General features: G+C 41.9%; 1 protein-coding gene across 19 annotated transcripts in view; it reads right to left on the reverse strand.

Moving 5' to 3' along the window:
* Positions 1-13,927, reverse strand: part of tenm2a (teneurin transmembrane protein 2a) — a 284,579-nt gene that overhangs the window by 76,369 nt on the left and 194,283 nt on the right. For all 19 annotated transcript variants that reach the window (XM_081611630.1, XM_081611631.1, XM_081611635.1 and 16 more), the window contains one exon: positions 3,180-3,411. In XM_081611630.1, coding sequence (XP_081467756.1) covers positions 3,180-3,411 — 232 coding nt within the window. The remainder of the gene's footprint in view (positions 1-3,179; positions 3,412-13,927) is intronic.

Below are 13,927 nucleotides of genomic sequence, written 5' to 3' on the forward strand. Positions count from 1 at the left end.
TCATGAATAGTAATACCCCGCATGAATGCTCTGTTTGCCCAGTAAGTGTTCTTTGTACACTGGCAAAGGCACACGTGTAGCGTGTGTGAAAATGGTTTGTATTTCCTGCCAGCTCACTCCAGGTAGCATGCATAATAGCTCTGATATGTGTAGCTTTTTGTGTCAGGCTTTGTGATGGGGTAGAGAGTGCTTCCGAGCGACACACTCAGGAGTCATTTCCTTTTGTGATCCAGACGGTTGCGTACGAGAGGTTCCTCTGTGAACAAAACTGTGTAAATAATCATTTAGAAATTACCCTGTGGGGTGTTAGAAAGGAGAGCCAGGCCTCCTGGTTTCCCTCCTGACCCTCGAGTTCATATCATCGGCGCTGCGGCCACTTGTGGTAGTTTTCACACCCGTTTACGCACAGCATTTTGTCATGCTACGACAAAAAATTTTTTGTTTTCTAAATAATTGCATGAGATAGACCATGGGTGTTGGACTCATTTTCATTTCGATGCATCCTCAAAGAGCCGATTGGTGCAGACGTTTGTGATGAAACATTAACAAACTGTTAAGGTATTATAGCTTTCACTGCATATTTCTTAAATGTAAGTAATATTTAAATCTTTCACATTGTAATTGGTTTGATTTGACTGATGAAATCATATCTAAGCACACAACTGTTATGTTGAAGTGATATTTTTGTGGAGTCATGAGGGCCACGTAGTTAGCTGTGACCCGTGGGCCTTGAGTTTGACACATGTGTGATAGACCAACATGAAGCAGTGTACAATTATAGTTATTTCTTCCATGTCTCTCTAATAAAGTTGAACATCTAGAAGCTGTAAATGTTAGCTCCTTTCTCTTTGCGGAATAGTTTTCCATTCTCGTGGCAGATTCAATTAGATTTAGGTCTAGACTTTGACTGCTTCACTCCTATCCATGCATATGGTTTGATTTAGGCCCTACTGTTAAATGGATGCTAAAAGGCACTTCTTGTCCTGCTGGACTATAGTCCTCTACCTCACTCAAATTTGCTTAACGCACAATGTAAAGTTGCCAAGTCCACAAATTCTCCTACCTGAGCTGTGGATCTCTGCAGCTCCTACAGAGTTACTCTGAATGTCTTTCCCGGTTAGTTCTTTCCTTGCTCGGCCGGTTACTTTAAAAAGATGCTGGGATTAAACGAACACAGGCTTTATGTGCTAAATGGTTTGCTAAGTACATCTGCACTTCTTTTTTTGTTTTATTGCAAACAATACATTAACATTTGCAGTTACAATATGGCAACGTGTGAAAAAGTTCAAGCACATAACTTCCCTTAAGAGCAGCAGGAACTGTCCATCCTTTCCACAGCTTGGGCCACGTTCTTTATAACTTTGCTCCCAGAGTTTTGTGATAACTTTGCAGCTTGGTGTTGTCTGATGTGTTTTAAATGGTATGGATTTGTACCGCAGCTGACACGGAGTCTGCAGCTCCCTCCTTTGCATAGTTAGAAATTATTATTGACTGGAAAGTTCAAAGAAGAGCTTTCATCTTAATTGCGTCACACCTTTCAATTTTTTATAACACGGGCTCTGCTGGATTTTAAACGCTTTCTCCAAGACGTTGCAGAATACAAATTCACCTGTTCAATAAACCCGTTTGCGTGGTGCAAACTGCAAACTCATTTTAAGGCAAAAAAAAGAAGAAAAAAAAAGAGTTAGCTTGCACGTAGAGAGCCAGTTCAGAAGGGTTCGGAGGAGACAGTGTTGCTATGAGGCCGTCCTGTTGCCAATTAGAGTCACAGTAGCTCTTAGCTTTAACCCTCAGCAGTGTCTGCTAGAACCACATAGAGGTTTTAAGTTTTCTTAGGCAACATTTTGTTCAGTTTGGATGAAGAATTAAAAAGCAGAATGTAGCTAAAATGTCTTTAACCTTCAATTTGTCACAACTTAATACCAGAGGAAAAGCCACACATCTGGCTAAAAAAAAACTGTTTTAGTTTTAGCTACATTTTGAGAAAAGTAAGATTTCCCTCTTTTATGTTTTTTTTTTTTTTTTTTTACAAAGAAAAGGAGTAGAATGACTAATCACAACCTGTGCTTCGAAGACTCTTTAATGTCAGAATATTTCTGTCCAGTTTTGTCCGTACTATAAATTGCTGCTTTTAATGTTTGTTTGATTCTAAAGTGGTCCTAATAAATAGTATGTTTATCCAGCTTAGGTTTGATGAGTCTAAGTAATTCAGATCTTGAACTAATGATGATGAAATGTGGTCCAGACTCATTACAAAAAATGTGAAAAGAAAAAAACACCTTTTTGTCTGTGATTGATAGAAGGTGTGCATCAGGTGTGAGCTCCAACCTTCAGTATTGGCTGACAGTCAGCTGTTGTATTCTTACAGTTCTTACTTTGTTTCCTTTTTTCCTACTAAGAACCTAAAATGCAGTCGGTAGAGGCCTCAATGCTTTTGTTTCACATCTAGTTTTGTAAATCTGATTCTGATTTCCCTTTGCAAACTACAATACATAAAAATAGCAAATTATTTTTTTCTTGTCTTCGCAGTGTCAGTTATTATTTCCACAAGAAGCAGAGGAGGCACCACAACATATGTGACAAAGCAAATGCTGTAAAGTCAGCCTTTACGTTGTCTACTTTAAGTCTCTCTCTCTCATTCTTTCACAGCCTCAGAGGACCGTAGGCATCTCTCAACTTGTAGAAAAAGTTATCTTTTGACATTTCTTTTACACTTCCTGTGGTTTTATCTTTTATTTGTAAACACCTCCTCCATGCTAACGGTTCCTAAAATTACAAACTTTTTCTTTCCACTCAGTGGCAGCATCCACACAGAAGAGTGTTGATGTCAGCGTGCTTACATATCGTCACCTTCCTAAAATAATTTTCTTGTGTCATTTTTTTTTTGCCAAATATAATGACCTTCTTCTTATTGCCAAGTTAGGCTAAAAAGAATTGCTTTTGGTAAAAAAAAAAAAGAAAAGAAAAAAAGATGATATGGTGCCTTCACTGACTAGTAAATGATCAAATATTTGAGTTTCTGACTGATCAATTGGCATTGAAGTAAAAATTAAGCAGAAATCCATCTGATCAAGAGCCACACGGGGTTGATTCCCCTGATATACTGACTCTTTTTAGGTGCCCTGCCAATTGCAAAACCCCCACCAGAAGAATAAAATAATACACATTGATCTACTGACCTGGTTTCCAACGGGACGTTGCTGTTGAGCACCCAGCTGTCCTGTAGCTGGACCGACTCCGGGGTGGTGGGTCCATCTCCGGTGCCCGGAGCCGGGGCGTGAATGGGGTTCCGTCCCCCCCTCAGGGTGTTTCTGTTCAAGCTGTTTGCAGACTGGTGGGACAGGTTGTGGTGGTTGTGTGGAGGAGGCAGTGGAGGCTGCAGAGTGGACTGACTGTGGTGGTTACCGGCCCCTGGAAGACAGAAAAAAAAAAAATGTTACCAGGATTCTGAATGAGGAGATTGTATTCTCCAAACTGGACACGTGCAAAATTACAGCTGACCTGTTATTCTACAATAGGCGTTCATTCATGTAGGTGAAACATAAAGCTCTCGGACAAATTAACACCCAATTATGGAATATTTTTCAACAATCATTCAGACAAGGTGTCATATTGTCAAAACAATCGATAACTCACGCCGACAGACGATTGTAGCAACAAAGACACGTGAGAACTTCATCTCCTCCTATTTCCTTTCACAGTTTCGGTACTCCATTCTTCTTCTCCCCCCCCCCATCATCTCTTCCTCCCCCTTTTCCTTTATACCCTCTTTTCCTGCCCAGCGTTTCTTTGTCACATCTAAGCGGACGTGCGCGTGTGAGTGTGTGTGAACAATATTAGAGCACTCAGCGCTGCATGCGCCCTCATCTCTTGCTCTCAGACTTGAGGGAACATGTCAGCTTGAATCCAATAGCAGCCCCCTCCAACAATGAGCTAATGGACTGTTGAGTGAGGGAGCTGAAAAACAAACCGGCATGACTCAGACAAGAACACCCATTCACACATCACCTTTCTCCCTTTTCCCTCTCGCTAAAGCAGCAGTGGGGCGGGGCGGGGCGAGGGGAGGAGGGCTTGAGCCCATCTTCATTGTGTGTGTGGTTTGCTCAGGAAAATCAATAAACCACATACTATACAGTATAAGAGGTAGCCCGACACAATTGCCTCACTTCACAGGCTTTAGCGAGCGTTTTGTTTATGCGCTCGGACTCGGAGCACAGCTGGCTTGAATTAGCTTAAAATGTACGCCATTAAAAAGGCACCTAAAGAGAGCAACTCCAGCACAGGGTTCCTACGCGCCCGATATTTAAGTTCTGATGTATGCCTCCAGAAATCTTCACTGAGTCGTTTCTTAAAGTATAAACAAAACATATTTTTATTTTCTCAGCCATTAGTCTGTTGATGTGTAACATGGAAAACTAGAAGAAGGGAAGGAAATATTAGGAGGACGGATGGACAGATGAATGGATGGATGGGTGGATCCATCAAACAATGTCACGGATGTAGAACTAACAGAGGACTTCAAAATAGAACTAAATAAAACCTGGATATTTAAAAAAAAAAATAATATTATATATATATATATATATATATATATATATATATATATATATTAAAAACTTTTTTATTCATCCGCATTCATCTAGAAATGTAAACAGACACATTTCTAATTCCAAACTTTCTCCACACATTTCCAAACTGAAATGGAAAACAAATCAAACAAGTCAAAAGTCTCCTTCTGAATGTTCACCTCATGAAAATTTGCAGCAAATTCCCAAAGATTTTTCTTCCTCTGCTCAGGCTCGGCTTTCCTACCATGCTCGAGGAAATGCGACCTGCTACAGTTTGCACAAACTTGTTGACAGCAAACAGACAGACTTAGAAATGAGCCTGCGAAACATACTCTGTCACGGCACCGCCTGAGTGAAGAGGGGGGAAAAAAAACGAAAAAGGAAGAAAGAAAGAAAAAAGTGTCATAACAAAGTGTCCATGCTTTTACTTCACTGCTGTCTGAAAAGAAATGTTACATTATTGGAAAAAACACACAGAGTTATTGATGTTGCAGCTGGCGTTCAATCCTGGGCTCTGCAACACGGTTTTCTTTGTCTTTCAGCAACTCTACATGTTGCACTTTCATCATCTTCTTGCACTTCTAAACGTGGAATACATCATAATGATTGTTTGTTTGCACATCGCCTCCCTTGTACTGATCACAGATCCGAGTAAGCGCGCATATGCAGACATACATGTGGGGCGAAGACAACCGAAGCGGCTGCTTCGTCAACCTGCGAGATCACACTTGCCCTCCTCCATTTCTCATCTCCTCTGGAATTAGACGAGAAAAGCAACGCTGTGAGAGGAAGAGAGACGTGCGGATGTGTTGCGTTCTCCCGAACGCCCTTCTGCTTGGATTTCACGAAGCTTTCAAAGAGGCTGGAAGAATGGCGACTTTGCAAAAGCCCCCCCCCCGAGTGTTCAGTCCCACCGTGGAAATAAACTCGAGATTTAAGTGGGCCTGAGAAAAGTATCCACACCTCTTTTTCACATGACATTTTGTTTAATTGCTGAGGTTTTTCAGCTAGATTAACACAACACAGTGCCTCAAACTCAGGTATAAAGCAAAGCACATTTATTTTTCACCGATACAGAGTTGAGTGGTATTTACTGAGAAACGATTAGGAAGAACAAATGTACCTTTAAGAGTATTTTTACTACTCTGTACTTTTACTCAATTTCATTATGGAGTGTTGCTACTTTTTCTTGAATAATAATTTCTTGTTATTCTACATGTTTTAACCAAAAATTCACCAGACACACACCTGCAGTTTTTGTTTTAAATTTTGAAAAAAATTGATTTGCAATGTTTTTTTTGTCTTTTGCCAAATGTTGTTGTCATTCTGTAATTATGATTTTTGTATGAATTATTAAAATACCAACATTTGGTTCATCTGGGGATGTAGTCTTTAAATGTTTTCATCAGGTACTCTGTACTTGAGTAGACTTTTTGCAAAATATATTTTTACTCCTGCTTGAGTATTTTCTTGGGCAGATACTTTTTGCTTTTACTCGAGTTAAAATATGTTGAAGCAGTGCTACTCTGAGTACAATATTTGGGTACTCTACTCACCTCAGGTCTGATATAACATCAAAAATAAAGCTTTCCTGTTTTAGATTAGTGTGGATAACAAAAATTGTTTCTATTGGCAACAATTGAGAGCGATAAGAAAGAAATTTATACCACTTTTATTAATATTTAGCAGACTTATCGGTAACACTTTATTTGAAGGGACATGCATAAGACTGACCTGAGACCGTCATAAACATGACAATTTGTAGTCTCATTAAACCAGAGAATATGTATTCAAAATTAATTTGTAAACCGTAATCCAGCATTGGTGTAACGGCTTCTTCCTTTCTCAGCGGCTTTTCGGTTCAAGTTGATGCAGGACTAGTTTTACTGTTAAGTAGAAACTTTGACAGCTTCAGCCAAGCATCCTCAGCTCACATTTACTCTAAGTCCAGTGTGGGTCAAATCTGTGCTGCCTTGTCTTGTCCCATCACAGAAAATCTCAATAAAGAGCATCAAAGTACATATGGAAAATGTATATAGGCATTGCAGTTCTTCATGTGCTAATGAGCCTCTTCCTCATTTTTCTCCTTTAGCAGTATTTAGAGTACATGGGGAGGAGAGGTGGGGGCAGCGGGCTCCCACCGGAACTGCAGCTGCACTGGAAACCAGTTTACAACATGACCTGATTCCTCCGCGGCACCACTGGGACTCAGGTGACACCAAACACGGCCAGTGAAGAACAAATGCGAGTGAAAGGAGAGAAGAGGGGAAGACGAAAAAGAGAGAGAGAGAGAGAGACGGGGAACTGACCTCTGCTCTGCAAGAGAGTCCCAAAACATCTGTCTGAACATGCAAAGATCCCCATGGGAGAAAGCGATCCACGCCCAGGCGTGCACACGCGTCCCGTCGCATGAACATACCTGCAGCCGAAAACACCTGCGAGAAGAAGCTCTGTCTCCTGCATCATGGATGCGGAGAGAGAGAGAGAGGCAACTGACAGATGCTGTAAATTTTTACACCTTGTTGTGCCCTCCTTCCGCTCCTCCTCCCCGTAAACTCGTCATTTCTTCATGGGGGAATTGTTTCCCTTCCTTTCATCTCGCTTTTATTTGCATTTTGTTTGTGTCCTCCGTTGAGATCTGAAGTCATTTTGGGATGAACCTAGTTTGTTTGAAGCCTTTTAAAAATAAATCTGACTTGACTTCAGCTCGAGCACAACGCCTCAATAAATGCGAAGTGCAGCGGCTCCCGCTACATCCCATTTCCATAAATACATTTGTTTAGTAACAATGCGCACAACAACAGCAACAACAACAAAAAAAAATCTGCCTGGAAAAAGCTTGAACACACACACATACACACACACACACACACACCTGCAGGCATGGAATCAGCAGACCATCACACGCGAAGGCCCTCACCCACTCACTGCCACAATTCAAATAGCATAAAAATGGGAACGCCTTTTCTTTTTTTGGTTTTCTTACTTTCATATCTAATATTTTAAACATGTTTCTATATTAAATGTGAACAAGTAGTTTACTGCTGTTTACTCATGAACATTTTGGCACATTTTGACCACAAACCTGAATGGGTTTCCTTGAGCTGACACAAATCCAAATTCAGTAGAGTTTAGTTTTTTTTAAGTGAAAGAAAAATTACAATTTTTAAATATCTGAAAGTATTTATGCATTTGTACTCAGCTCACCTTAGTTAACTCAGTAAAAACACAATTTTCTACAATCACAAATGTGTTCCCCCTGCCCCCCTTTACCATTTGTGCACATAGGAATGTATTTTTTTGTAAAAGTCTTGTTATGGATCCTTAAGTGGATTTAGGTTTGACCCGTTAAAAAAAAATGCAAACATCCTTTGATCTCAACCCACAGTAACATTCCTGATTGTCCCATCTGAGCTGCGGATCTCTGCAGCTCCTCCAAAGCCACCATGGATCAGCTGGTTAATACATGCATAATGGGGGGGCTGCACTGCTTTAGTACTTCTGAGTGGAGAAACTTTATCCATCACATTATGTAATAGAAAAATGAAACTTGCTGACACACAAAAAAGTTCAATTATGCATGCATCAAAATCCTGCAGAGACCAAATAATGAATGAAGAAAGGAAGTCCTACTGTTATTTACTTCATAAACAACAGAACACAGTTACACAGATAAAATAATTTAATCTTTTTTTTCTTTAAAAAAATTTGATATTTGATCGACGCAATTTTCATTCTTACTGTCGAAGAACTTAAAAAAATAGATAAAATATCTTATTCAGTGTTTAGTGGAAGCTTAGATCACCATAACTTTTTTTGCTTGAGTGCTCTAAAACGTGTATGAAATATTATTTCAGCAGGAAAAACATGTATGTCAGAAAAAAGAAAGAAATTTATCTGTAACAAAAAATAAATAAAACCTTCGAGCTTGCTGGAGGAAACAAACATACTGAAGTTGTAAAGGCAAATGGTTTCATACAGCGCTCACTGACAGGCCCCTGAATAAAACCGCAGCTCGTTTTGGCCGCAGAACGCAGCGAGAGCTGAACCAGGACTCTGTCGGACGAGCTGACTGACTGGTGCAGTTCAACCCGCAGGCAGGCTAATAGGAACACCGTGGAACCCGGTTTGATAAAAGACCAAGTATGCAACAAGGAAATTGAGCAATTAGCGAGCAGCCAAGCAGATCGCATTTTATTTCATTCCTGGTTTATCTCTCTTTCTTCTCTTGTGCAAAGCAAACTCTGGTCGTGAAAAAAGAAGAAGAAAACGATTCTCTGTTTTTGTTGTCACCTTTTGTTGGGGGGGGGTGGAAGGCGAAGAGCCGCCGCTGAAGCCTGACCCACTTTATTCGGTCCAAGGTCTCCCCAGCGACTTGCGAGGAAGAAGAAGAAGAGGAGGAGAGTGGAGACTATATAACAAGTGAGCCGGTGCGTTTGGCTCAGGCTAATCCCTGGAAGTCCATTATTCTCGCCAATTCGACGAAGCACCTCGCCTCGCCCGGCGGAGGAGCATTAGCCTGTCTGCTAACCTGCCTCCCCGTGAAAACCCCCGCTTGCCCACAGACACACACTTTCAGTGCGAGGCGAGGGTCGGGGGGGGGGGCTCGCCACACCATATTAATCTCACAGTGTGCGTCTGTGTCTGCATGCAAGTGTGTGGCCAGCTGGCAGCGGGAAGCAACCGAGGCAGTTTGTTTTGCAGCCCTGGATGAGCAAACTGTTTATTGACATTTTCTGTGGTTAACAGAGAGAAGTCACAGAGCATGGATGCATGCGTGTGTGTGTGTGTGTGTATGTGCACAAAAACGCCCATTCAGCAGATATAAAGCAACCGCTCTTCCCTCCATCCCAACTTTCTGTAGTTCTTCAGGAGAAAGACAGAAAAAAACAAACAAACTGCAGCCTTCATTGTTTCCGCCATGCAACTTCCCTCCCTGCTTTTTGCTATGCAGCCTGTGTTTAAAGGTGGTATATTCCCATGTGCCGCTGCTTCCTGTGTCCTCTGTCAGAGAATGTCACACGCTCCTCATTTGTCATTCTTCTCAGAGCTCAGAGGATGAGCAGGGAAGGAGAGCTTGAGGTGAAAACTCAGAAACTCGTACGTGCTGAGCTGACAAAGGGGGCTTATTTGTCACATGGATTTTTCTTTTTTTCTCTTTTTTTGGCTTTATCCTAAACAGATGAATGAGCTCATATTAACATACAGGCATGAAAGGAAAGACGGAGTCAAAGACATACATTTACACACACACACACCGGTATACATACACAACCGCCTCTGCCTTGGCTAGTCATCTCTGTCTAATTAGGAGGCAATAATCCGCTAGAGAAGAGTCATCAAATTCAGCCAAAAACAAACACTCCATGAGCACACACACACACACACACGCACAAAATTGCATGCATGCATTTCGCCCCCCCCACGCATGCATGCAGCATTTCCACACATCCCACCGTTATGCAAATGTCACCCTTACATAAGCGCCATTAAGAAGAACACCATTAGGCAGAAGAAGCAGAGGAATGTGTCTTTGTTTTCCTTTGTTTCTGCAGATTTGTTTCAACAAAGCCATTAAACATTCATCACTTCTGCAGCGACTTGAGGTGGCTTCCCTGGCAAGCCGGATAGCTAGCCACTTCAGAAGAGGCACAGAGTTAAAAATAGCCGCGTGTTCCCCATGCATAATGAATGGCCAGAGACTGCGCTAACGCTAGCTCTTTCCAGGAGCGATCTGCCACGCTCCGTTTGGCCGTCTCTGCCCCGGGAGCCCCCCCCCACCACCACCACCTACGCCAGCGTTCCGAGGAGGGAGCTGTTCCCAGACAGGTGCTCCGAGCCAGACAGTATTCCCACGTAAACACCCACGGACCAGCTCCCCGCCACCGACGACAACGACGGCGACGTTCTGTTCCCGTTCACTCTGACACGCTTCGCTGGAAACACAAGTCGGGTCTGTCCACCTGTTAGCTTAGGTAATGGCGGACCGCTTTAGTGGAACACACACGTTCAAACAGCATGCGCCTTCCTGAGGATTATCTCGCTGTGGTCAGTTTCTGCCTGGCTTGGTAAGGCTCATTTCCTGCCCAGCATCCCCTCTCCCCGAGGGGTGACGGCAAACACACACACACACACACACACGCACACAGTCGGGCAGGCGTGTGCTTTCGCAGCACGTGCAGACGCCGTTTTCTAGGTGTGTGTTTTTCCTCTTCACACCACCCATCTCTCCACCCTCCCCCCCCATCACCGCCTCTGCTTACATGCCAGGGTGTGCTTATGTAGTGCCAGACCGCCACTCTAAACTCATTTAGGTCGATTTTAATGGATGCCCAAAGCCAAGAACTTTCTCCACACCCATTAGATCCACAGCAGTCCTGTCTGGGAAATACGGCAATTTGCAATTTCATCTTAATGTTGCTCTCCCTCCAACCAAATATCGCTCCTTCACTCTCTAAGCTCTCATCAGTTTACTGTTTTTTTTCCTTTCCATTTCTTCTCCACATCTTTGGCTTCCTATGCATCTCCTTTTCAGTCACTTTCTCCGCCTGTTTTTTTCTCTCGTCTCGCTCTCCTTCTGTTGCTTTTTTTCCCCTTCTCTTCTCTCCTCCACGCGAGATGTCTCATTAAACAGCTTCAAAAGTCAAAGTTTGACTTTCTCTATCTCTGCTCCCATTTGCCTCTTTGTGGCTCCTTTTCGTGCTTCTCTATAAGTTTTTTCTTTTTTTTTCCTTCTTCTTTTCCTTTCGCTCGCCGGCTGCGCGTACATGCTGAAAGAAGCGCCCCAGAACACAAAGTGTGGGTGTATAGGAACAGGAGCGGGAGGAAGAGAGACTGAGGCCTGCGAGCCTCACTCTCCCACTTTGCCAGTGTCTGCCATTAGGGTGTCAGTGGCAGAGTGAATTTATTTGCTGTGCGGTTACTGGGCTAATGATTGATGTTGCCCCAGCAAACAGTAAACCAATTAGAAGGCTGATGTAACGTCATTTTAAAAGCCTCCTAATCACGTTGCTCTTGAACCTGGGACCCGGGCCTTCCCTAATGAAGATTTATACTGGATCAAAGGAGAGCCTAACGCCATTAACAATAGATTGTATTCCACCAAAAATCACATTAGGACTTCTCTGCCCACCCCGCTCCCTCCCATCAGGCCTCTGCTAAATATATCTGCTGATTACAAGTGCAGATGCACAGAGGGACGGAGGAACGATGGTGAAGAGCGGGAAAGGGGAGGCGGAGAGCCCGAAAGTTGGCCCGCAATTTGTTTAAGGATAAACGCTTGTAATGGCAAACAGAGTCGTCGCTGCGGATGTTTTGCCCGCGCGTTTGAGCGTGCCAGGCAGGAAAGCCGCGGCAAGGAGCTGATGTGCCTGGAACAACCAACGAAAGCTAGTCTGGTGACGAACTGAAACATTCTGAGCCAGGGAAAGTAACTAGTTTGTCTCTGCAATGCTGATCCTCCTCCCGGCGCTTAGAATTCATCATCCCCTTACCTTTCACTTTCTGATGGATTATTAATGTCATATGCAAAATAAGAACAAGCACACCAGCTCACTGGAGTCTGTATAGTGCTGCGGAGCGAAAGGGTTGCCTTAACTTGCATCATTATTTTTCAGGTGATGGTTTTAAAAGGTGGCAGGGGCGACATTTTAAAAGGCAATACCTTTAAAGTCAACTAGTTTTTGTTTAGAGTTGTCATAAGAGACACGCAAAAGGCCAAGGCAAATATCAGCAAATATTCAGGAGATTTTTTTTCAAAATATATATATTTTTTCCCCCTCAGATTTAAATACTGTTTTTTTTCAGTTAATGCATTTCTGGGGTGCTGTGGTGGTGCAGGGGTTAAGCACAACCCCCATATGGAGGCCTTAGTCCTCAACAGGGCCATCGCAGGTTCGATTCCCGGCCTGGTGACCTTTGCCGCATGGTTTTCCCCTTCTCTCATTACCCACTTTCCTGTCAATTAACTATCAAATAAAGACCACTAGAGCCAATGAAACCTTTAAATCAACGCATTTTGTTCAGCATACTCCTGGGTTACGAAAGTTTGGTGTGCAAACATTTTTTCATGGTCATATCATAATATATTGTACTGTATCTTTTTGTACCATTCAACAGTAAACCAAGCATGCAATATTCTAATTAAACAAATAAAGTAGTCAGATTTCTCTATCATGTATATATATATTCACATCTGAAACTTGCTGGTAATAAAAGAACAGGATCCAGTTCAATTCTTTTGGGATCGATAAAAAAAAAAAAAAAAACCCTATCCAGCCTCAAAGAGTGAACCACCAACCTAATCTACTCAGCAATAAGATCAGGATTTAGGTCACCTGGTCTTTAAAAACCCTTTCTGCATTTAGCAGAGTATAATAAATTAGTTAAAAGCTGATAATGGTGCAGAAAAGTCTGCTTTGGAGTAAAAGGCTCTATGTAGAAATCGATGAGGCCTCATTTACTATGACATTTAAAAGAACACAAAGTGTGGTTCTGACAGGACAACTACTTCGTGTTGTACCTTACAGTTTCCATCGTAAGGAAGTTTTTAGTTTAAATAAAATTTATTTAATTAAAATAAAATAAGTCTTCATCTGATTCATCCACCCCTGCTGGCAAATACAATAAATACAAATTTACAGCGATACACTGAGCATGAAGAATGTTTTCCAACTTAAAACTGTAATAAGATTAGCTTGAAGGCCAAATTCAACTCAGAATAAAAAAAAAAATCCACATATAACATGTACAGTTATTCATCTTATGGGTTATTTTTATGCAGCCTACTATACTGGCAACATTAGTGCAAAACATTTGTCATCCAAACAAATTTAGTTATTGTGTTAAATCAATCCAGAGCTGGATTGTTGTGTAAAAGTTAGCGTATCTGATGCTCTATCCACCGGCACAGAATTGGTTGGATGAGCACAACAAACAACTTGCAGATTTTTTGGTTTTATCTTTAAAACGGCTCTTTATTCTGGAGTGCATATTTTCAAGTGACATCACAACTCCTCAGTTTTACACTCCGGTGTTGCATCGTACTTCACACATTCACATTTAAATAAAACCCTAGTTTGTGTGGGTCAAGAACTTGCCATGGTATTTAGCAGCTCTAATAGAAATGTCATCTTCTCTTCCTCTTCATCTTCCTAACTAAAATGTTCTTTTGCTTTTGCCTGGACCTACATTGTATAACTGCTCAACTGTGACGTCATTGTCTTCTCTTGTGCTTGTGTTGCTGAAAGATTGTTCTAAAAACATCTTGACTGAAGTCTACTGATATCTGAATAAAACTTACTTCAACGCATTTATTTTATAAATAATGCAAACAGCTTTCTGTTTGATTTTGAGCATTT

This window comes from Poecilia reticulata, chromosome 10 (genome assembly GCF_904066995.2).
Source record: "Poecilia reticulata chromosome 10, P_reticulata-male-v2, whole genome shotgun sequence".
Lineage (NCBI taxonomy): Eukaryota > Metazoa > Chordata > Actinopteri > Cyprinodontiformes > Poeciliidae > Poecilia > Poecilia reticulata.